Source organism: Macrosteles quadrilineatus, unplaced genomic scaffold (genome assembly GCF_028750875.1).
Source record: "Macrosteles quadrilineatus isolate MER2022 unplaced genomic scaffold, UCM_ALF_1.0 Scaffold_8__2_contigs__length_117827958, whole genome shotgun sequence".
Lineage (NCBI taxonomy): Eukaryota > Metazoa > Arthropoda > Insecta > Hemiptera > Cicadellidae > Macrosteles > Macrosteles quadrilineatus.
The window spans coordinates 48,819,734-48,845,772 of NW_026542601.1; the positions used below are offsets into that span (position 1 = coordinate 48,819,734).

General features: G+C 34.8%; 2 protein-coding genes across 2 annotated transcripts in view; one reads left to right on the forward strand and one right to left on the reverse strand.

The window, feature by feature from the left end:
- The window catches only part of LOC128999457 (E3 ubiquitin-protein ligase Su(dx)-like), a 47,168-nt gene extending 25,672 nt beyond the window's left edge, over positions 1-21,496 (forward strand). Inside the window, exons 11-18 of the mRNA XM_054425992.1 lie at positions 293-430; positions 2,544-2,786; positions 4,429-4,588; positions 5,216-5,490; positions 6,084-6,309; positions 7,709-7,805; positions 8,521-8,756; positions 21,397-21,496. Of these exons, the coding sequence (XP_054281967.1) occupies positions 293-430; positions 2,544-2,786; positions 4,429-4,588; positions 5,216-5,490; positions 6,084-6,309; positions 7,709-7,805; positions 8,521-8,693 (1,312 nt within the window). The 3' untranslated portion in view covers positions 8,694-8,756; positions 21,397-21,496. The remainder of the gene's footprint in view (positions 1-292; positions 431-2,543; positions 2,787-4,428; positions 4,589-5,215; positions 5,491-6,083; positions 6,310-7,708; positions 7,806-8,520; positions 8,757-21,396) is intronic.
- LOC128999456 (DNA replication complex GINS protein PSF1-like) lies at positions 14,007-24,682 on the reverse strand. Its single transcript, XM_054425991.1, has 6 exons — positions 24,349-24,682; positions 22,025-22,089; positions 21,395-21,493; positions 17,460-17,550; positions 15,551-15,667; positions 14,007-14,781 (listed from the first exon to the last, which is right to left on the reverse strand). Exons 1-6 carry the CDS (start codon positions 24,418-24,420, stop codon positions 14,638-14,640), a joined length of 588 nt encoding a protein of 195 aa, XP_054281966.1. The 5' UTR covers positions 24,421-24,682; the 3' UTR covers positions 14,007-14,637.
- Positions 24,683-26,039: the final 1,357 nt, after the last annotated feature.

A 26,039-nucleotide genomic window follows, 5' to 3' on the forward strand; every position in this document is an offset into this window, starting at 1 on the left:
TAGTTTTTTACTTCCCTATGAATTATATATTTTTGATTTTTCCAAGACCCTCTGATATGAGTGATAAACACATTATTTGTTTTTGTTATTGTTGAACTGTTAAGCCAAAATATAGAATATTTTTATAAAAAATGTGTTAATAGTTCATTTATTTACTTGAAAAAGCCGTTTGGTAACACCATGAAAAAACAATAAAAGAACCTTTTAAGGAGACTACTGTCATGCAGACAACACAATTTAATTATCTCGTAGGTTGTTTTAACATTTGTATTTACACAGTGTTTGTCTGCAGGTTGGAGGTGGCACCTGATGAGCCTCCGCTGCCGCCTGGCTGGGAGATACGACTCACTGAGGACGGTATCAGGTATTTTGTGGACCACAATACGAGAACAACCACCTTCCAGGACCCCAGACCTGGTGCTCCTAAAGGGTAAGTTACAAACAGCTCACAGCATAGTGTTGTAGTTAGTGTAAACCTAGCAGGTTGCAACTTGCAGAAACATTATTTTGATTTTTTTAGAAAACCGGTACATTTACACAACATTTTAAAATTCCTCTAGTATTTTCATACATTTTTATAACTTTGACACTACCATCATATTCTCCATTAAATTCTATGTAAGAAAAAACAGCTTTTGGTGAGCCAAAAGCTTCAGAATTACAATTTAAATTGATTAGAACTAAGAAATTTAGATTTTCCCAAAAAAAGGTTAAAAATAAGCCTACAGACACTTTTTTAAGAAAAGTACTAGAGATTAGCAAATGGCTACAAAAACTGCTCTAAAATCTTAGGTTTTAAAAGATATGATGAGGCATTTGATTTGCTCCCTTTTAAGTACAGCTATTCCAGTTATAACTGTGGAAAACATGGTTTAAGGAAAACAAAAACACACCATAACAAACCAAAAAGACACAAATGATAGATTTTATTATTATAGAAACAGCATGAGGCTGCAACAAAATTTGTATCTAGACAAGTTCAAAACAAATTCCAAGTATTGGATTGATAACCAGACCAAAATGCAAATTCATTTTAATTTATTTTCAAAATGTCCTCCATTCTCTCTGATGCAGACTCTAGCTCTCTTCCGCAAAGAAATCTATGAGGTTCAGATCAGGAGATCTTGCGGGCCAGGGCACTGGACTTCCTCGGCCTATCCACTTGGGATAGTTAGCACTCAGCCAATCTCAAATGTCATTCGTAAAATGAGAAGGTGCTCCGTCGTGTTGATAAATGATATCTTGACGATTTTGTGGTTAGATGAAGCTCTTTTCACAAGACAAGGTGTAGTTTATGAATGACATTCGAGATTGGCAAAGTGCTAACTATCCCAAGTGGATAGGCCGAGGAGGTCCAGTGCCCTGGCCCGCAAGATTTACTAATCTAAACCCCATAGATTTCTTTGCGGAAGAGAGCTAGAGTTTGCATCAGAGAGAATGGAGGACATTTTGAAGATAAATTAAAATGAACTTGCATTTTAGTTTGGTTATCAATCCAATATTTGGAATTTGTTTTGAACTTGTCTAGATACAAATTTTGTTGCAGCCTCATGCTGTTTCTATAATAATAAAAACTATCATGTGTGTCTTTTTGGTTTGTTATAGTATGTTTCTGTTTTCCTTAAACCATTTTTTCCACAGTTATAACTGGAATAGCTGTACTTAAAAGGAAGCAAATTAAATGCCTCATCATATCTTTTGAAACCTAAGATTTTAGAGCAGTTATTGTAGCCATTTGCTAATCTCAAGTATTTTTCTAAAAAAAAGTGTCTGTAGGCTTATTTTTAACCTTTTTTTGGAAAAATCTAAATTTCTTAGTTCTAAACAATTTAAATAGCAATTCTGAAGCTTTGGGCTCACCAAAAGCCGTCTATTCTTACATAGAATTTAAAGGAGAATATGATGGTAATGTCAAAGTTATAAAAATGTGTGAAAATACTAGAGGAATTTTAAAATGTTGTGTAAGTATACAGGTTTTTCTAAAAAAACAAAATAATGTTTCTGTAAGTAGGTGTATGGTATAAATTTTTTTTGAATTGTGGATTTGAGTCACGCTTGTGTTGCTCTACCACCCGAAAAAAAGTTTAACGCTTGGTCCAGACCTCCCTGTATATATGGAAAATACACATCTCAATTATTTGTAGACACCGTCACTAGAACGAAAGACTAAAGTCAGACTAGCTTGGAGGCTTTCCAGTAAGTATAGTTGTAGTGTTTAGTTTTAATTTCACTGATTTTGTATAGCTTATTGTTTTTAGGTTAAGTATTATATATAGGCTAATGTAATCCATATGTGGAAGAATAAGGAGGTTAGGTTAGATACGTAGGGTGTTTAGGTAAATGTAGATATTAAGGCCACTTGAAAACAGAAGGAATTCTATTCTCCCCCAAAACATAGTACAGTCAAAACACTTAGCGTTAAAAAAAGTTCACTTTACCTAAACAAATAATCGTCCTTCGCATTTATGAACTTTAAAAATGTGAAAACTTGAAATGATCAGTTACGAGGTAGTTGTGGTTCTATTGATGTTGTGTTGTCGCAGCCCAAAGGGCGTGTACGGAGTGCCAAGGGCTTACGAACGATCGTTCCGCTGGAAGCTCAGTCAGTTCAGGTACCTGTGTCAGAGTAACGTACTTCCGTCACACATCAAGATCACAGTCACTAGACAGACGCTGTTTGACGACTCATACCACCAGATCATGCGATTGCCTGCGTACGAACTCAGACGACGGCTCTACATCATCTTTAGAGGGGAGGAGGGACTGGATTATGGAGGGGTCTCGAGGTAATGTCTTGGTGGTTTACTGACTATTAGTAAATAAGATTTAGATAGATAGATTTAGATAGTAAATTAGATGGTAAATAAGACCCGCACTTGATATTCAATAAATGATCAATAAATCCCACTAGATATTCACTGGAAATCGGCAACATTTTTTTTCCAAAATTAGTACCTATACCACAGTAATAGTATGAAGAATAGTGGAATGTTCCAATAATATACATACGTATCAAACAAAACTACACAAATGGGTATTTGTATAGAAAATGGGTGTTTGTTTAAGTTGCTACAGTTATGTACAGATTGCCGTTGAAACCATGCTAAGAGCGAACCAATTGGGCACAAGATTTGACTACTTATACAACTATATATTCCATCCCCATGTTAAAGTAGTCACCTGTTTTTTAACTAAAACCGTTGTAGTTGATGTGAGCCACCAACAGATTGTGCTGATGTAAATTACTGGTTTCTGTCGAATACACCAACTTGTTTACCAAGTCAAATTGATGGAACGACTTATAGAAACTGTTATGACCCATCAACTATGTCATTATCTACAACTAGGTTCTATTTTAATAAAAAAATTGGCGACAGCTGGTCCATATGAATGGGATGTCTACTTCAGTATCCAATAGTCAATGATGCAAGTAAGGGGCTCTCTGTTATGATATGAGTATTTGTCGTTGGAATTTAGTTTAACCAACAAAGCTGTGTACAATTTTTGGAATGATAGCTGCTTAAATCACACTGTCAACTTCCAGTATTTAAGACTTTTATTTTTAATTATATTTTATTAGGGGTGGGCGAGTAGTGATTTTTCAATTCAAGTCGAGTAGTTGCGCGTAAAGTAGGCCTGGGCCCTAAATATGTAGTTTTTAATAGCTTTTTACATTTAAGTGTACACCAAATTTTCTAATTTATATAGTTACTAATTACTATTATTAGGCCTAATAGAAAAATTTGGTCTAGCCTATGCCTACTTGTTGGCTGCAGCATTCAATTTACACATCACTTGTTATTGTGTGTTTTATTTATACTTATTATTATTTTATTAATATTTACCTTCTCTTCCTACTCACTTACATTATAATCAACCTAGGTCTACTACCATAACTTTTAATAATTTTTAAAAATAATGTCAATTCAATTAAAAGAAATAGAATTTGTATAAAGAAATTAATTTATAAAACAAATTACTTAATAACTACATTTAAGTTATCTTAAGTTAAAAACATCAATATGCATTCAGGTATTTTAAAATAATCACTTGGAATGAAGTGCTGCCTTAAATTGTTGAAGGTTAGTGGTACTTGGGCTATCCTCTTCACTCATTACATTTATAAGAATGATATAAGTCACTCGTCTCTGACCGACTAAAAAAGTCAAACAAACACGTAGTAGGCCTATTATCTTGAAGTAAAATCCCAATTTAAACTCTTTCTTAATTTAAAATTAAAACACATTTCACTGTAGCCTGGTATAGCCTATTATTGGTCTTTACTAAACTCACCACTTTCTAGGTTATGTTACAAACAATCAACTTCAAATTGAAGTTGTCATGTTGATGCCACCAGATTGAAAATTGCACAATCACAAACAGAACTTCTTCCTGGTGAATTAACAATATTGTGCCGGTTTGTTGCAGAGAATGGTTCTTCCTCCTCTCACACGAGGTGCTCAATCCCATGTATTGCCTTTTTGAATATGCCAACAAGAACAACTATAGTTTACAAATCAACCCAGCCTCATACGTCAACCCAGACCATCTGTTGTATTTTAAATTCATCGGTAGATTTATCGCAATGGTGAGTAGGTTTTTGATGACATGTACTGGTTTTTAACTTGTAAAATTTAATTTAGCATCATTACTATCCTCTTATCTGTAAATATCAAACTTACTGGACAGTTTGCCACTCAAATATGGCATTTTACTGTGGCCTACTGATTTAAAAAAATCCATAGCCTAAAACAGTTTCCAAATGACTGTTTTCACATTAGAAAAATAGCTAGGTAAGCAGAGTAAGAATTCAGTAAAAGTTCAAGTGTTAGCTGTGGATTATAAGAATATAGTTTTAAAAGCATTTTTACGTAAGAGGAGTGAGCTGGGCTAGTGGTAGATTCAAAGGACTTCGCTCCTTGAGGTCCTGTGTTCAAAACCCACTAAACACCAATAGATTCTCTAAGTGCTAATGCCACAGCCCCATAGGCTTAACCCTGAAGGAATGTGATAAACAGTTCCAGGCTATCGTTCATCCTAAGGTGTGAGAGTGGAACAAAAAATATATTTTTACATAACTTTTTTAAGCGTAAAATAACCATCCAGTAACTATTTGGCTTTATACCCTTAATACTTCTGCATCCCAGAAAGGATAAAATATTATATAGGCTATCTTTCTTTAATTTCAGTTGATTAATTGCAATTATTTCCTCAGGCGTTATACCACGGGAGGTTTATTTACTCCGGGTTCACGATGCCTTTTTACAAGAAAATGTTAAACAAGAAGTTGACGATGAAGGACATAGAATCGATAGACCCGGAGTTCTACAACTCGTTGGTGTGGATCCGGGACAACAACATTGACGAGTGCGGACTCGAGTTGTTCTTCAGTGTCGACTTTGAGGTGCTGGGCCAAGTGATACATCATGAGCTGAAGGAGGGGGGAGACAAAGTCAGAGTAGACGAGGAGAACAAAGAGGAATACATGAGGTGAGATTGTTGGACCACAGAAATAATAGCTATGTATACGTTAGGAAGGGTTTCCACAGCTCCCTAAAACCCCCAATCTGCTGGAAAAAGCACTGCCAGCGTTGCCATGCACTCAGCATAGCAACGCTGGTGGCGCTGCCTGCGATTGACAGGCAAAGCTCTCTCAAAACACTTAATGCTTTTTACCATGCGGTTGGCATTCTGGGTTATAGTAGTATGTTTTCTGTGGTTCCGGTTCTTTTGCCAAGAACCGGCGGAACTGACATTTGACGTGAGGTACCAACCCATCACTATGAGTAACGTTAGAGGTATCATAGAGTTTTGCTGCTTTCATTGCTGGTAAAATTATTTTGTACTCATAAGATTATTGTAAATAATGCCATTGTCTTCTAGCTTAAATTCAATGTAATGGGTTCTTCCAAACATTATAACGCAAAAGAAGTATAATGTAGTTTCTTGAAGCTACTTTGTTTACTTAATTAAAGCTCAACTTCTACATTCAGCCAAAACCAAGGTCCATACACTTTTCCACTAGACCTAGTAAAAAAAAACCCTGCAATACTTGCCCCCTACTAACTACTATGAACGCTTAGGTTAATGACTGAGTGGCGGATGACTCGGGGCATCAAGGACCAGACGCAGGCATTCCTGGAGGGCTTCAACGAGGTGGTGCCGCTCGAGTGGCTGAAATACTTTGATGAGCGGGAACTGGAGCTGATGTTGTGTGGCATGCAGGAGATTGATGTGGACGACTGGCAGCGCAACACCATCTACAGACACTACACGCGGAACAGCAAGCAGGTTCTCTGGTTCTGGCAGGTCAGTAGGTCAATCAGCTTGGATTGTTACTTTGATTTTGATCCATCTCAATACCCACATAGGTACTAATGATAGCCAAAATAAGAAATTTCATCTCAAAAACATAACACCAACCTCAAGGTCACAAAATTAGCAGTGGACTAACTATAAGATGTTTATTTTTCAATCAAAACTGAAAGAAACTAGACTCTTGACCCTGAAATAATCTACATATTTGGTTATTATATGGCTAACACTTCAAACACAAAATACGTTTTTAATATACAACAAGCACCTAAATTACGAACACAGTTTTGACACATCACTTGTGGTGCAATTATTTTGATGAATACCATGACGCTTGATAATCTGGCAGGTTTGGGATTATATGTGCCATATTACTGAGCGCTACAAATGCTGTAATGCTAGTATAGGTTTGGAGAGAAAGGGCTTATTGCTTGAGAATAGGTGTGAGAAAGGAGAGGATAAGCAGGCTTACCTTAAGAAATGTAGGCATCTCACTTCATTCACTACAGAACACAGAAGAAAACACAAAACAAAATAAACACTGGATATTTCGAGACCACTGGGATGCCTACATTTCTTAAGGTAAGCCTGCTTATCCTATCCTTTCTCACACCTATTGTAATGCTAGTATATTACTATTACTTACGAGGCAGTTTTTGTGCCCGAATGCATCTAATTAGACTGTTAAGAAACAATAAACGCATCCTTGCTGGATTATTACTTAGTTTTGGTGTTAGCTGTATTCTTAATGAGTCTCCATTTTAAAAATGTATGCCATAAAATGTTGTTTTAAAGTTATTGTGTATGTATCATGCAATTGAACCTCTTTAAAAATGAAACTAGGAGCCCTCAGCAGCAATTGCTGCCCTTCACTTCCAATGTAATTTGGCCTTTACCATTCCTTAAGCTGTGCACCATTCCTAAATACTCTCCTTTGTAGTCGTGGTCTTCCCCTAACACAATACATTTCAACACTGCATTACCATTCTAACCTATAAACAGAACACTATCATCAATAAACAAACAAATACGCAAAGAACACTTGCATAGACTGAGCTTTAGCTTTTTCACATCAGCTAGTATATTTAAAAATATATAATAGAAACATTGTAGCAATGCTACTTCCATTAGAAAATGACTGGATCTTTGACGGCCCTTGGGGCAGAGCAGGGGTAATTTTTTACACTTCTGATATTTTTTTTAACTGTCCTTGGACCTTAAGTTTTTAAAATGAATACTCAACAGCCATGCTAAGCTTTTTCCTGGCTCAAGATATTTCGTGGGGACCGATTCGCTTACAGAATTAAATATATGGATAGAATATGCTATATCTCTCAATTGTAAAATTAATCAACATTTGCAGTTATTGGTGATTGTGGTGTGTTTGTTGCAGTTTGTGAGACAGACAGACAGTGAGAAGAGAGCGAGGTTGCTACAGTTTGTGACAGGCACATGTAGAGTGCCTGTAGGAGGCTTCGCAGAGCTCATGGGTAAGTCTGACCCCACCACACTACACAGCGAGTAGTTGGTTTCAGTATTCTTGATGGACAGAAAGTTGTCATTTACAGAAAGAGACTGGTAAAATCAGCTGGAGTCCATTTAAATGTACAAAATGCATAAAGGTTAATATTGAGTGTCTAAAGACTAGATTTGTTTACTTTGGGTCAAAAATGTTGACTTTCGGGTCTTGGACCAAAATTGGACAGCTTTTGACCATAGTAAAGTTTGTAAAATTCTACTACAATTAAAAATTATTAAGAGATTATTCCCACAATGGATATTTTGAAAGTGCATTTGAAAATGCACAAATAAACACATAAACTCATAGAATTTAAGAGCTACTAGCTATACGCTCCTTCTTCAGTTGCGGACTGTGTTCTTTTAGGTTGTTCTGGTTGTATGAGGAAAAAGAATATGCTGTCTATGGTTGTTGGTCAATACCATTAAGTCGTAGACAGCATGTTCTTTTTCCTCCTTCCACAACCAAAACAACCTTCAAGAAGAAAGACTACTACTAAAGAAGGAGCTAAGTAGCTCCAAAAATTCTTTATTTTATTTGTGTATTTTCTATTTACGTCAGTTAGGTTGTAAACCTTCCTTCTGTTAAACCTATCGATCACAAACTGCTTGAATATCATGGCCTAAATCCAATTTTTATTGAGTTTCAACGTTTTTATTGAAGCCATTCACTCTTTGTCCACTCAGGGAGTAACGGGCCGCAGCGGTTCTGCATTGAGAAGGTAGGCAAGGAGACGTGGCTGCCCCGATCTCACACGTGTTTCAACCGTCTGGACCTGCCCCCGTACAAGAGCTACGACCAGATGGTGGAGAAGCTCAACTACGCCATCGAGGAGACTGAAGGGTTCGGCCAAGAGTAACACCATCATTCTAGGAACTTACCTCGCCACATCCGCTATACAAAGTGTTATTTTTGCATATAGGTAAGAGTTGTATATTTTTATCTCGAGAAAATCTACAGGAACCCGTATATATATATATATGCCGTACAAATTATTTTTTTACAGTGTTAATATTTTGTTTTATCCGCCGCAGTGTATAAATATATGTAATCATTTTAGTTGTTGAGTTTTAAGATGTTTATGGTTATTTTAGCTTTAATATACATCGATTATTTGTTATCTGGTTTGAATATTTACGATTGTTTGATTATCATTTTGACTGTTTGGGATCAATTGAGTGTTTTTAATCATATTTCTGATTGTCGCTGCCGATTTGTCAGGTTCACAGATTCTCAAGTTATGGTAATGTCAGGGATATTTGCCTAACCAATAATGACAGTAAGCTGATAAGTACAGCACAGCTCTAAAAGAAGACTATAAGAAGTCTATAATGATTTTATCTCTGAAATATTAAAAATGGCTTTGGTTATACTTTGCTTTTAGCAAGAAATTTGATAGTACAATATACAAATATGTCCCTTTAAATACAAGTGGAAATTAATTATGTATCCACATATTTTACCGATTGGGCGATTGATTTATACAATGATTTATATTAATGTTTTAAAGTGTGAAATTGTTAAATGAGTTTGAAGTTGCCACCAACACTTAACACATATTGGCAAAATGACATAAGGATATCAGCGCTAAAACGGATCTTCTTGGTTCCAAAGGAACGGTTTTGATCCACTGTAGTGGGATACTGTGTGTTGCAACAGTACGGACGGATGAAAAATAAAAAGTAAGTTACATGATTACTTTTTTAAAGTTCTTCACTTAATTTGGCTCAGTTTAAACTATTTTATTTTATTAATTTGAGTTCAACAAATTTTCTGGCTTAGTTTAGTAATTACTGCCTACTTATTTTATTTTTCATTTATATTAGTGTAATAAATGCTAGAGGAACTTTACATTTGTTTTTTTGAGGGAGCATTCCAAAACTCAGATATTATCACTTTGTTGTAATTAGTCCAATGATAAAGTATCAATTGTATCCGAATCAAAGTTTTCAAATTTTTTAGTGATTATCTGGTATTGTTGTACTATTGGTATTTTAGCCTTATCTTTTCTAATTTGCCACTGTCCTGTATTCTTTCAAATTATTTAGAAATGAAGTGTTAACTATCCTTGTCCTACATCTTATATTTTCATTGACACGGTTTTAAATGTCAAGATACATCATTGACTTTGGATACACAAGTAGATAGACTTTTCGTTTGAATTTAGCTATATAAAGTTGTTATTCAGACAAAAGTTAACTTTTTTCTTTTAATAAAACAAACCGCATATAGCTCAATTGAGTGTAGTTAAATATTGGGCCTCTCTCTGTGTGTGTGTATCTTAAGAAATGTTTACTTTTTCTTTTATATTTTGATGTATGGTTGTTAGTTTAGCTTAAAAGTTGGTGTGTAAAACACAACACTATTTAACACAAGTACACTGTCAGCGGCGCTATTCAACTACCTTTTATGTTAAAACTGGCTTAAATGTGGCAATGTGATTGCTGTGTATCCATAGTCAATAGTTCTAGGTGCTCAATGTAATATATTACAATATTTTATCGTCCTTATAGATGAACTGAAGACAAAATTCTGGTTAGTTTTGTCCGGTTTAGGTGGAAGGCAAACTATTGTTTACAACTTGTTTCTTTGTTGTTTGAACAATTTTAAAGATTTTTTATAGTAAATTTTAGGTATAGCCTAATGAATAAAACAACGATTGTAAAAATGGACCCCTTAAAGAAGAGGGAAACATTTAGTGCAGCACCCTCAAACATAACCAAGATGAACCACACATAAAAAATGAAAAATAAATAAATTCACACATGAATGCAGATTTTACTGGAGGTTGGGAAGTCTTCTTGCAATAACAAAGTCAATGTCGATATTCACACTGGTCTAACCTAACAGCTCACTTCCTTTCAATGGATTAGTTTATAAGATCACTGTTTTATTATTAATTTATATAGAAACAAATGTCACGAATGATTTTTGCAAATATTTCAAAAGCTGCATGGAATAAAATAGTAGTAGCCTAAAGTGACTCTTTTCATCCTGAGTTGAAGTATAACGACTGAGGTACAGTAGACTCCCTATTTGCATTTACATCATCAAAATACAAATAATAGTATTGCACAATGGTGATATGTTAAGTCATTAACCTTGGTTCAGTAATAAAAACTGTACAACAATAAATCACATAAAGAACAGAAGAATAGAAAGTCTATAGTAAGCTACTACTACCGTAGTCAGCATAGGCTACTACTACATGTTGTTTCAGAACAGAAGAAAGTCGATTAAAACATTAGATAACTTCATTATATTGAATTTTAGCCTCCTGATCACATTTAAATACTAAATTACCTCAAAAACCTTGTTCTCATAGTCCGATCATGCTGTTTTGCGAACATTTGAATAAATGTTGGTTTACAAATTTCATCAAAATCAGATGATTTCTACACGAGTTATCTTGCTAACGGATATAAATTTGAACCTTGCCTTAAAAATTGTCAAGATAAGCCTGCTTATCCTGTCCTTTGTCTCTGTAATTCTCAGGCAATAAGCTCTTTCCAATCAAACCTATAAATTTGATCGGATGGTGTAGCCTCTGGGGACATCAAATAAAAATTTTCCCGGGTCATACCATGATACCTACGGTAATAGCTTATTCCCTATATGGAAAAATTGCTGATATTCCCTACATGGGAAATTCACTAATAGCTCCCAAAATAGTTCTCCTTTTTTGCTATAAGAACAGCTGTTACTGTTACATAGTAAACAATTAATAATATTTTTTACTGAAATTCTACATTTTAAAAATAGTTGTTTAGCCTCCGGATTACTGTATTATACTTAAAATGGTTTACAATACCTGCATATAGTAATCCTTTGTTGCTGATTTAGGCAACTAGTTTCGGTTCTTGTTTTGAACCATCTTCAGGCCTCAAGGTGTCAAGTGATCACTTCATTCGAAGGTCGTTAACAGAGTTCAATAAATAAAACATATACAAAACACGATACACGGAACGGACACACATTACAAAAAACATGAAGGGACATTGACAAACGATCATGACCGGGCTGAGGTAAAGTCTAGACTGTTAACAACCTTCGAATGAAGTGATCACTTGACACCTTGAGGCCTGAAGATGGTTCAAAACAAGAACCGAAACTAGTTGCCTAAATCAGCAACAAAGGATTACTATATGCAGGTATTGTAAACCATTTTAAGTGAAATTCTAAATTGGAAAAGGGGTATATTTTCTTGGCTGAATAAACAGACAAAATCAGCCATAAAAATAACTTACTTCATCTTGATTATTTTATTACCCCAGGGAGAAAAAAACTACTTAGCCCCTCAATGCATGTATTGATAGCTATTTTTGCTACAGTATAAAAAAAGTTTATATATAAGCTAAATAACTTCTTGATCAGCATTGTACGTGTTATTAAATTTACGGAAAGTAAATAAAAGAAACGTCTTATAACACTTAAAACATATATTTACGCTTATACTGTTACTCACAAGACGGTAAATATAAAAAAAGATGGTAAGAGGTGATCAATTTCGCCTATTGTGTCTGATGATGATTGGAGTGTCCAATCAAAATCATATGTTTTTATAGGAAGTTTCTTTTATTTACTTTCCGTATGTAAGCTGTAAAAGCTAATATTCTTGTGCTCGCTGGCTTGAAATATTTTGTTACGCTAAATAAAATGATAGAACTTAATGCAAAACGAGGCTTAAGTGACAGTAAAGTTTTCAGCTTTAAAACGTTCCTTACAATCCCTACATTTACTTTTAACAGTCATGATCAGGTCTATCTATTAAGCCGTGTTTACACGAGGCCAGTAAGCCTCTAGTGTATTTTAAGTTATATGAGGCAACTAGCCTGTCTGCCAACTGGCTTAGTGTAAACGCAACCTAAATGTATATCTATTATTCTTAGCAACCTAACAAATTGTGTCTTATTTTTAGGGAACTTTTTAACTTTGTTTAATCATGTTGTGGAACCGTATAACAGCATGTTTATTTTAGACATGGCCGTTATGGACAATTTGAATAATAATTAAGTACACAGTCAATAAGTGAATTTGGAATAAATCTTGAGAACATAATTGTCTACTTAAAAACAAAAAATGTAATTTTGAGCCTAATTGTAGTTATTTAAATTAATTTTGTGATATTGGGTGTACTTTCAATTTTAAAATGTATTCTTTTAAATATTTTTAGCATTAAAAGATACATATTTATATTTTCCACACATTTGTATATCAATTAATAAGCAAATCAAAAAGACCAAAACTGCACATATTGTTTATTTTTGTATGAATATTTTATCTTTGTTTTTATGTTATTACTGAATGTACTATGTATATCTCGGTTGGCACGATGAGTTGTTGTAGCCACAAATGTCTTATCAAAATGTGTATATGTAAAAATAAATTGTATATTTCATATCCATCCAAAGAGAAATTGTAGATATCCTCTCTAAACCTGCTATTTTAATAAAATGTAGGAAGGTGTAATAAACTATTTATTACAAGAACTGTTGATGTACAGTTAATATTGAATACTGTTATGTACTTAGAAATAAACACATGAAAACTCTGTTGCTTCTGAGAGTAATTTTTATCACCCTTTTTGTCTTTGTCTACATTGAAACCCCCTTTGTACCTTGACTCAGTGATTTTCTCAACCATATTATATCTCTATTGTACCTGAATTTTTGAAATGTTCAACATTTCTTTTACCCTCATTTTAAAAGTTGTCAGTCTTACCAACTCGCCGAACCACAACAAAACCTCCAACCACTCTACCATCCGCAATATTCGACTCAATACCAAGTGCTAATTGTAATCACTAAGCATCAGTGGAAGTCCCTACCTTATCCAGGGCGGAAAGTAGGCACAACCTATATAGACTACAGAGTTTATTTAATCTGTGAAACTATTGTTTTCTAATCAATTGATCCTTTTATTAGATGAGGTAACGGAAAAGTATTTATTGGAAGTCAAATATTTGTTTTACTAAATGCTTGGTGGTAAGACAGTGTTACTTTTTTCAGATAACTGGTACATGAAGATACTCCAAAAAGGATTTAAATTGTTGTATAGATACAACGGCATTTTTCTATAAAAATTTTCCAAACTAAAATTAATGCTAGATTTTGTTGTTAATATGTCATTCTGGAGTAAAATATTGGAGTAATAAATACACTTAGTATTACAATTCTTGGTAAAAACTTTTATTCTTTTAAATATATTATTGGTACAATATTTCCTACACAAAATCATTACAGAATAGAATCTGAAAATGTTACACAAATTTTTACAATCGATGGCTGAGGATGTAACATAGAGCAGAAGGGATTCGGTTTTTGGGATTTAGGTGAGGACAGAACTTTTACTTTTCCCATTCAAGTATGGTCTGCAGGCTTTGGCTGAATTTAATAAATACAATTTTGTTATTTTGTACCTATTTTAGTTATCACTGGAAACTGGTTAGTGTTGTTAATGAATTAAATACATTGAACTACAAATATTATTTCTCTTAAAATTCAGAATTGCTAATAATACATTTTACTTTTTTATTATACACAAATTGAAAAAATAGATAGTTCCTGTCATACTTTTAATTTACTAACATAGTAAAATACAAAGATGTCTTTTCATCACAGTACATTTACAGACACTCGTTTGAATAATAAATAGTGAGCACACATGATGTGAACCTATGCTGGATCTAAATTTGAATAGGGCTCCTTCTATTTCTCCAAGCCTTCAGCCATCGTATCAGTCAGTGTAGGGTAATGAAAGGCATTAGCACAAGTTGATTAGGTAAATGGATCTGAGTTGGTACCTCAGCTGGAGATCTGCTCCAGAACACCTTGCCTTATCAAAGGCTCACACAACGACCTCGGGATCAGATGTTGACTGTTCTTCTTCAGCACAATTACATCTCCGTCTTCCAGTTCAAGCTTTCCATAGTCCATCAAACTTCTAACCTAGAATAAAAGGGACGGTTCAATCTCCATGTAAACCAGTTCTTACACGATTAATGATATCTAGCTACCACCTAAGGAAGTAATGGAAATGAAAAAAACTCGTAAAATAAATAACAAAACGTTAAAATAACTATTTTATTAATTATTTTCCCGGACTACAAGCCCTGTTGCCTATAGAAAAGACAGGTTTTACAGTAATTAATTGTGCATTGTAAGTGTTTTCACGCTAGTATAATCTATGACACATACATAACTTGTACATGTCAGCCAGAATGTACTTTTAGATACATCCAACAATCAATAATTTACAATATGTTTCAAGCAGTTCACAAAAGGACTTAAACTAAATCCAACATAATGATAATGATCTGGATTTAAAACATACAACCAAGTTCCAGGAGCCTGTAGTTTATGTGATAGTGAAAATAAATTCGGAAATAGTTTGAAAGCAGATAAGATTCTGTCTAGAACCTTAAAATATGCGTTCCCTTCACATTTACATGTTGGAAGTTGCCATATAAAACTGTCATATGGCTCTAGATATCACATGAGAATTTCGGGGATGGATTTACATGTTTATCCAATGTAAAAATACTCAATTTAGCTAAGTAAATAAGAGGGATAACCCTCTGCCAAAAAAAATATACAATCTGTATTTATACAGGGATATAACAGATTATGTTGAAAATTCACATTATTTTAGTTTAAAACATTTTCGATAAACTACTTAAGTATGGCTCACTGCTATATTGTAAAAAGTTTCTCTTACCTCTACATAGAGTGATTTTGGAGGCTTTATGTCCTGTGTAAGGTTCAATCCATAATTGTTTCCCAAAGATTTCATGTACTTTGCCAGAGATTTAGTGTAATTGTTGAACCATCTGATCTGAAATTTAGTAATGTTATAAATTGTGTGGACAAAAATCTGAAAACTGTTTTATCAACTCAAAACTGTTTTATCAGTTTTAGCAAGTGACTTTGCTGAAATGGTGGTGATCAGAAACCATACACAACCTAATAGCTTCTGTATCCAATAGTCAATGCTAATAGCCTCGAGACCAAAGACCCAGATGGTCACCTCACTACTTGTGATTGGTACATGCGCAAGATGGGCTTGGTAGCCGAGAAGGATGTGTTGGTGTAGTGAAGGTTGAACCAGGGTCGGCTTCACAAACGCTTAGTCTAGAATAATCATAGTTTACTAAATTAAATAATCCCAAAAAGGAGTTAATAGAATCAATGATGGATGAGGAAGGGGTCAGGAAGAACCAGCTGATTTCTATTTAGAGATAGTATTGTGTAGTCATCCACCTGTTGGGTTTCGTAGAAAATTTCACAACATTTATGACAATACAAGTCTTAGTCGATACGAAAAAAAAAACAATTAGGGTTAAAAACCATGGTTTTTATAGTGTCAGATAACCTCACTTTGGTTAGAGAACCTGTTGCGAGCAACTGTCAAAATCATCGGGATTGCAGGTTATATGACTATGACTTGTATTGTCTTAAATGTTGTGAAATTTTCTACAAAACCCAACGGGTGGATTCTAATATAGATAAAATTTGGTCTACTAGATTCCGACTGATGATGGACCTTCGGGCCCAAAATTAATTTGGTATCAATAAAACAGGATTGCTAAGATAAGGCCTTATAATATCAACCAATATTATATTGTCAATTATTCTAGTCAAATAAGAATAGTCAGTTTTTCAGTACAACATTTCAATGGTAACTTTATTTACCATTTGCTTCATCATATTAACAATATTAAAAACATGTGATAGTTAATCTTAATAAATAGATTATACAGCAGAAATATAAAAGATTAATCAATGGACATATATAGTATATGAAATTAGTAATTAACAGTAATTATTTACTAAAAAGGACCACAGAGGTGTAGTCTGTAGCTCTGTACACATACAGACACACTCCTTTGAAAACCACTTTTTGGGCTCAGACTTCAGGGGGGCCCAAAATTTATACTGTATTTCCAAATAAAATTTAAACTAAAAAAAATTTGACATTTAAAAAATAATTTCTCTTATACAGGGTGTCCCGGAACTCTCTACCAATATTTTAGGGCATTGCTTCCGGGTAAGAAACATACCTAAATATCATATTTAAATTGTCCGGAAGTCCTTAGTTACTCACACAGCCGCCATTTTGTTTTTTTCAGTTATTAATTTTTTGCTAAAGAATGGTTAAACATACGAAATGGAAACTTGGCACACTTGACAAAGCTACCAAAAAATTTTGAAGATTTTTCAAATTCATAAAACAAAATGGCGGCCGTTTAAAATTTTGTTTCTTAAATAACTCGAAAACCATTGATTTTACAAAAATTTTAAACGGCCGCCATTTTGTTTTATGAATTTGAAAAATCTTCATATTTTTTTGGTAGCTTTGTCTAGTTGTCATAAATGTTTGTGCAAAGTTTCCATTTCTTATGTTTAACCATTCTTTCAAAAAAAATTAATAACTGAAAAAAACAAAATGGCGGCTGTGTGAGTAACTAAGGACTTCCGGACAATTTAAATATGATATTTAGGTATGTTTCTTACCCAGGAGCAATGCCCTAAAATATTGGTAGATAGTTCCGGGACACCCTGTATAAGAGGAGAAGATCCCTCAATATAAAGTATGAAAATCTGATAAGTAGGAAAATTGTACAAACCTCTGACTCACTCAAGTTTTCTTTAATGTCAGGTGGCAGAATACTTCCGAACTCCCATCGCATTTGTCTGATAAGCTGCATTCGGTTCCAACTGTAAATAAACGGTATCAGCATTCTGACACATACTTTCTCCCATAAGTTTGTCAACAACCCTTATCATGTGTAAGCGGTGAGAGTAAATATACGGAATTGGGATTAGTACAATTTTGTTCAGAATTTAAAGGACTACATACAAAATTTTTATCAAAATCGTTCGGGCCAGTTTTGTGAAAATCAGATTTTTCCGTTATTTTATGGGAAAATAACATAATTTACAATAACTTTTGAACCGTAATTTTTACAGAAATGGGATTTGTACCATTTTGTTCAGAATATAAAGGACTACAACATACCAAATTTTTCTCAAAATCGTTTGGGCCGTTTTTGTGAAAATCCTATTTTTCCGTTATTTTATGGGGTTTTATGGGAAAATTCCCATTAAAAATTAATTTTTTTTTTATGAAAAAACTATCAAAACTTTAAGGACCATAATATACTATGATAAATTAAAACCGGATTTTTTTCTAAAATCCTATTTTTCGTTATTTTATGGGGTTTTTATGGAAAAATAACATAATTTACCATAACTTTTGAACCGTAATTTTTACAGAAATGGGATTTGTACCATTTTGTTCAGAATTTAAAGGGCTACATCATACTAAATTTGTATCAAAATCGTTGGGGCCATTTTCGAGAAAATCAGATTTTTCCGGTTTTTTATGGGAAAATCCCCATTAAAAATCAATATTTCAAAAAAATGAAAAAAAACGCCTGGAGATACCATGGATTAGAACCTACATACCAAATTTCATCGAAATCGGACCACAGGTGTAGTCCCTAGCTCTGTATTCATCCAGACACACAGACATCACTTCGAAAACCACTTTTTTGGGTCCAGGGGGACCCAAAACGAATATATCCACTCAAAACTCAAACTCGAAAATGTTGACGAAAACAATACTTTCTCCATATACTATGGTATAGGGGGAGAAAGTAAAAACTCAATAATACAGGGTGGGGCAGGGACATATCCCTTCTTTTAAGACTGCACTGTGAGTAGTGGGGGTGTGCTGGAGGAATGGGGTTAGGATCAAGACACTGATGCTTTGGGATTTTTTTTACAATATCACTTTCAGTGGTAGACAAGCCAGTTTGAGTGAGCAATGTGCTTTTGCACTCAAGATGTATTTTTTTTTTATAATTAAATAACTTACATCATCAATCCATAAATTGCTGTGGAGTACGCGTTTCAACCATCAGGTCATCCTCAGCTTCACTGTCACTTGGTTGAATCTGTTTCTATGTTGCTTTGATTTTGTAGCAACAACGTCGATATAAGCGAATAAATAGGCTAAACACATTTTACATTCATCACACATACACGACACGTACGAAACATTTAAATAACGATAAAACTATGATTATAACGCCGTGCGCACGGCTGGACGGGCTCAGGTTTGCGGCTACACTCAAACCTTGTTGTTGTAGCCACAAACCTGATCCCGTCCAGCCGTGCGCACAGTGTTATAATCATAGTTTTATCGTTATTTAAATGTTTCGTACGTGTCGTGTATGTGTGATGAATGTAAAATGTGTTTAGCCTATTTATTCGATATATCGACGTTGTTGCTACAAAATCAAAGCAACATAGAAACAGATTCAACCTAGTGACAGTGGAGCTGAGGATGACCTGATGGTTGAAAAGCGTACTCCACAGCAATTTATGGATTGATGACGTAAGTTATTTAATTATTTGATAACTCAATCCGTTGAGCTACAATCTCAACATTATTTTTTTTTTATCTGTCTATTGTTGCTGTGCAGCTAGAGTGCGCTGCGAACTTGTTATCGGATGGCCTGCCGCAAATCTGTTACATTTTAGTGTGGGTGAAGTACTTCTGTGTAAGGGTGGTGTATTGGGAAGGATATTTGGAGCTCAAAGAACCGTCCAAATTCCTGAAAACATTGACCTTGTCAGAAGATCAATTTTGCAAGTCTCCTCAACGTTCTGCTTGTTAGCATGCATCCGCGCTGGCGTTGTCTAATCATACTGTGCCTCGTATTCTCCATGAGGACCTACACCTCCATCTACACAAGATGGTAGTTGGTTTGCTCATGAACTCACATAACGGGACTGGCAACAACGAATGCAGGCATGTGAAATCTTAACTGCGGGTCTGTCTCATGTTGCTCGGGTTTTGTTTAGTGGTGAGGCACACTTCCATTTTCTGGGGCCGTAAATAAGCAGAATATGCTCTATTGGAATGATGCTAAGCCTATGGTAGTTCACAAGAGGACCCTAGATGCCTTGAAGGATGCAATTCTCATTGAAGTTGGCCACATTCCACAACAAATGCTTTACAGAGTTATGATGAACTCCAGAACCAGAAAACAGCAGTGCATTTAAGATTAGGGACACCACTCGCAGGATATGCTGTTTAAAACCAAGTAAAAGTTATATTAAAATAAACTCCCGGATGTAACCTTTAAATCCCAATATAAAGTTTGGTTCTAACATTTTTGGTTGTCTTTAAATGTACCTTCAAAATTAAGGATACTTCCCTGTCCCACCCTGAATATACAGGGAGCAGCAAAATGATCTGACGGTTTTCTTTGCCGCCCTGTCAAGCGAGTGAGTGGCGGAGGGTGGTGGTAATAGAGGCGTTACAAAGCCAACGTGTGGTCATTTTTAGTAGCCACGGAGCCGTGGGACAGCTGAGCACCATGACTTTGTAGTAGAAGTGTTTTTAAAAGTGGCAATTCCTGTGTAGCTGTTCAGTACACGTTTCAATGTGGGTCAAAGAAGAAAAGTCCCAACTCGAAACACCATTTTGCTGTAGGTGGGTAACTTTAGAGCTACTAGTTCAGCATTGAAACTAAAATCTGACTACGTGGTGTAAAACTAAAGAGAGTGAGAAAGACTATGTGGTGTGATTGAAAGTGTGATTCATAATGGCAACTTTGTCACGTGTAAGAAAATCAATCACTAATTGTTCTGAAAAAGAGATGCGCTTTGCATAACCACCGGGCTTCAACTGTTGCAGTTGCACGATTGCCATTTTGTATGAATGAAAATGCAGATCGTATTGTAATACTCTTCTCCTGTGCAGCCAGACAAGTGCAGAGCTGCAGCTTATTTACGTTTAGGCTGCTGAGGACTAACATCCACAGCTTATCTCACTCTCTCGGCGCTCTCTGTTGTCTGAGCTGACCTTGGACAGCCTGTTGACTTTTTTTCAATGCTATATTAGTAGCTCTGAAGTAACCTACCCACAGCAGAATGGTGTTTTGAGTTAAGACTTTTCCCCTTGGACCCACATTGAAACATTGAAATGTCTACGGTACTGCCGCTGAACAGCTACACGAATTGCTACTTTAAAAAAACACTTCCCATACAAATGCATGGTACTCAGCTGTCCACAGCTCCATGGCTACTAAATATGTCTGCATGTAGGCTTTGTAACGCCCCAATTCCCACCAGCCTCCGCCTCTCACTCACTTGACAGGGCGGCAAAGAAAACCGTCAGATCATTTTGCCGCTAGCTGTATGAATATAGGGTTGATAGATTTTTTATTTAAATGATGCAAGATTGGACCTGTCATTGATTGGACAAAAGACACTCGACTAATTTTTGTTAAGAAAATTACTAAACAATAATTTTTTTTTGCCATTGATGAAATAAACATTAGATGTTGCTTTCCGATTAAAATATTTATTTGTTACATCACTACCTATTCTTAAAAATAATAAATTCATAGTTTAGTGCCTTAGTAGTCATTCAATATTCATAAAGAAATACAGAGATTAGATTACTTTTTATGTGTTTATTTGTTACTACTTTTTAGTACCTATTATAGATTGTTTCAGTTAGGCTATATTAATAATTTCATCTTACAGGTAAGCAAGAAGGCATCGCTGATTCCTCTCCAAAGCAGCCTTTTCTAATTTTACTTCAGGAAAGATTTCATTAGCATCTGCGTCAGTTGTAGAATTCCTAAAAAAATATTAAATAATTACTCAAGACAGTTTATAAATTACTTACTACTGCTTACTTACTGCTTACTGCTGTTCTTCTCCTCCGCAGTCATCAAGATTGGGGGTTCAAAAATTAGCCTATATAGAAAGAAAATGAAGGAAACATCACAATAATAGGGCCTAATCCGTGATTAAGGCACTATTGTCAATCTACCCTGATCGCAGGTACATCATCATTGTCACCCGCCATAGCAATAAAATCAACATTTTCTGCCATTGCAAGCACATCATCTCCCGCCACAAAAATCTCCCCGTGATCGTGGCAAATTCATTAACAACTGTGATCCTGGAGACATCATTGTCTTCAGCTGCAAAATCATGAACATTTCCGGTGATCATCTTTATTATGATCACGAAAAAAAATTTTAAACCCCTTGTGATTGGATTTCAGATACAAAATTATTTTGCACTATTATTTAATCAGCAAAAAATACAAAGTTTTAAACATTCAACTTCTGTTGCCTATTATTAATTTCTTCTTTATACTCACATTGCCTCTGAAATCTGCTCACAGAGAAGTCTCATTTCTTCAAACACCAATCTCACATGATCATCCTGGAAAAAGAAAATACGGCAGTTTACTCAATTGCTCAATTTTCAAACATTTTTGATGGGTAGTAAAAATACTCTACATTAAATAGGCCTAATTTAAAATAACTACTTTTAAAAGTGCCAGTACCAAACTTAAAGATAGAATGTTCTATCTTAACATTTTATACACATTATAATATGCTATGAATAATCTAGGTAGGTAACTTTAGATTATTCTTAAAACCACAGTTCGGGTGGCTATGCAATACAAGTGTGCTTGAAAATAAGTGGGCAACAATTAAAGTTAGTATGACTACGATCAGTTTTATAGTATTTTAGTAACTGCAGGGAAAATATAATGTGTAACGCAAGCGCAAAGTGCTGTTTCTGCACTCAAGAAACTTTCCACACTCACCTGCAGCTTGTGTGTAAACATTTCTCTCATACTGCAGCAATGTGCCACTTTGCGCACTAGTTACACAAATAACTATTGTCACATATCTCAACCTAGGATGCAAACTTAGGATTTCTACACTTGGGCTTGAGGTTTACCACTTTTGTTGGTGTGGTAGACCCTTAGGACTGATAGGTGGCCAAGAGGTCTGTGGCATTGTCACTCTGGTCAATAGGCAACATTGTAAACCAAGGGGACAAATCTCATCTAGATAGGATCTGGTTGCAACTGAGGAGATAACCTAAATGTAGGAGAGGCCCACCCAAAGTAAATTATGAGCTCTGGTGGAAGTTTACGAAGCGGATGATTTCTTTATGGGACACTTGTCTCATCGGGTGTTAGGTTGGTATTGACTATATATCTGTAGTTCAGTGATATATCCCCTATTTCGTAACAATATTTCAATATTCGGGAGATATAGGCTAAATCCTAGATTTTGTATGAATTTCCCATTCTTACGGGCTAATTACACTTTTCTCCTGATGATTAACCATGTTGGATCCAACGTGTCCCCTAGTGAATTGGATTGGGGATATTGCTTATTATTTAAATTATACTAGAAGGACGACATATCAGTAACAAAAAGTCCTTTAACCCATTGGGGAAGGAATTAATGCGCTGCCTTCAGTGCCCTCTGTCGGCAATTTATTTTACCGAATATGTAGACTTTTACTCTAATAGTTATAGAAATAAAACCTTGAGTAATAAATTAATAATTCTTTTGCCATTTTGTTCACAGTAAAATTGTCTACAAAAAAAGGGATTAATTTGATAGTCAAAGTGTAAAATAATATTATAAAGATTATAATATAAAACTTTTTAAAAACAAATTTTTATAGTTAACTTGGTTTACAAATTCCAAGATTAATCCAGTCACCAAATGACACTAGGCTATTGTTATAAAGTTTAATTGATTCCCTACATAGAAAAATCACAAGTTGTTTACGTTTATAAGTAATAACATAGAAAAAAATGTTTGTTTTACCTTACCGCAGCTGATTTTGGGTGATATCTGGTTTCCTTGGCAACACAACCTTGTTTGTTATTCGCAAAAATAAATGAGTACTAAATATGCAAAACAAGAAGCAAGATTTTTATAAAAATCATAAAAGTAAGAAGAAACAAAAAGGGGGGAAAATAATAATAATTAAATAACTAGTGGCGCTGCGTAGTGGTGACACAAGCAGCACTCGGAAGTCAGCCGCCGGGCCTGCAGCGGCCATACGAATAACGCTCATAAGTTGGCGCCAATGGGAAGAAAGTTGTTGAATTGATGTCATAGAATAGTTTTAAAATGTTTTTAGGATGTGAGTTGGGGCTATTTAAGAAGTACTCAATCCATAAAGTTCCATGGTGTTCATAAATACAAAGACTGATCAATGTCAAAGTAAAATGAAATGATAGTCTTGCCTATCTTAAGACGCTCTTTCATATTCAAACAATATTTGCCATCTTGTAAAAATTAAGGTGTCTTTCTGTAATTTGGCTGCTTGCTGTTTTACATAAATAATTGAGACACTGACACTACCATACTGATATCTCCCTCTCCAAACAGTGGTGGGGAATCGTGGTTGCAATGCAACACACATCAATGCAAATCAAGTTTATCAATAATCTAGGAAACAATCGATTAGGAAACATACATGTAGGCCTAGGCTTGTTTACTTTTTTTAAAGCAAGGGAAAAATGTAGACTAGAACAGCTTGTTTCCTGATCAAAAAGAATACTTAGTACAGGCCCAAATTTGAGAAGTAACTTGAGCCTATATGATATGATTAAGATAAGCTTCCAACAAGAGTTATTAAAATTAAGTCATTGTTCATACTTACATCAAAAGGTAACAAGCTTCCTCTACTTCTATCCAGTTCTTTGATTAATTCAAATGCTTTGTCCCCGATCATGTTCAACAAAATATAAGTTCTAAATAGTAATGATAGGCCTAGGCCTGCTCTTGTTTTGCCTAGGCCTAGTTATCAAATTGGTATTGGTAAGAAGGAAGTCAATAACATTAAATATAATTGTATTTTCTTATATGGGTTGAGATAAACGTGGTTAAAACAGGCTTATGTTAAACTTTGATTCAAGTTCAAGAAAATACTTCATTATCAAGTCAAAACTATTACATTAACACAATCGCATTCAATACAAAAAACATAACCTATAAATCCGTTTGTTTGACTTTTCGTTTTAACTCAAAAGATTTGGTTATTCCCGCTCCACAGCTGTTTATATTTGCAACTCCTAATCTAAAACACAGTAACGGGTGTCTGTGATGAGTTGGTTGATTTTAGCCATAAAATAATAATATGTCTAACTGTTTACGTCCATATTTTGTTTGTTTCTTGTATTGTAAAATGCATAAGAGTATATAAATAATATAATTTATCAATCTCTAGAAGGTGGATATTCCCTACTTTAAGTAATTCTGGTTTGAAACGAGGTCAGGTTAAACTGGAGATACCTCGTGAGACAGGTATGCGTCAAGGTCAAGGGCAAAATGTAACTAGGATTGCTTTCAGAGCAGTGAAAGCCAGTTGAGCGGACCAATCATGTTTCGCGGTTATTAAAGTAGTAAATGAAAAATGTTTATAGATATAATTCAAAATACATATGTTCCCACACTCACACTCTGCACTGCTAACCTATACTACTTCTTTCACCACTTCCTACGTCGTGGATCTGTTTCCCTCCCTTCCCAGAGCATTTTAGATTGCATATACATTAATATGTAACTGCCACAGATGGTTCCCAGCCTCCGGAGTGTTCGCCTTTACCATTTACTTCACTACTTCCTACGTCTTGGACCGGTTTCCCTCCCTTCTATATTCTGTTGTTTTTTCCTTGTCTCTATGGTAATATTCCTCCAGAAATTAGGGACCTGCGAGTGTCACTGAGTGTATATAAGAGGGTTATCGCTAATTGGCTGATGGAGATAGGCCTCGACAATACAGAGTCGCTTATCAGCCCAGAATATCTCGTTTAGACCTAACCAACTGATAACTGGACTATCTTTTGTACCTTCTACAGCACTCTTACTTGACGGAATCCACGCCTCAGTAAAATTGGGAATCGAAGGAAAAAAATTAATGTGTATTGGTAAACAGGTATTGGATGTAATGCAAGCAATGAGCTCCCCTACTATTGAGTTACATTTGCATATGGTTGTTAGGTTTCACAGTTTTTTTTTTTTTAATTATAATTAAATCGTATAGTAAATTAATTGTTATGCTTATTTTACTAAGTTAGTGTTCTATTTTTTTTTATGTGAAGTGTGAAGAACTTTTATTTTGATTTTAAGCAGCCAAATAAGGACTCTATCACGCACAGGTCATTGTGACCCATGTGATATTTTTATTTGGTTCATGTAATGCTGCAAAATAATTTGTAAATAAATAATTTCTCTCTCTCTCTCTCTCCCTCCTTCCCATAACATGTTAGTATTGTAGATACATCAATGTAACTGCCACAAACGTTTCCCAAACTCCGCACTTCTCGCCTTTTCTACTTCCATCACCACTTC

Coding starts and splice junctions, on each gene's coding strand:
- LOC128999456 (XM_054425991.1), bottom strand. CDS start 24,420: ATGATCGGGGACAAAGCATTTGAATTAATCAAAGAACTGGATAGAAGT. Junction 22,090..24,348: donor GAAGCTTGTTACCTTTTGAT/GTAAGTATGAAC, acceptor TTCTTTTTCCAG/GATGATCATGTGAGATTGGT. Junction 15,668..17,459: donor AAAACTTGAGTGAGTCAGAG/GTTTGTACAATT, acceptor ACTAAATTTCAG/ATCAGATGGTTCAACAATTA.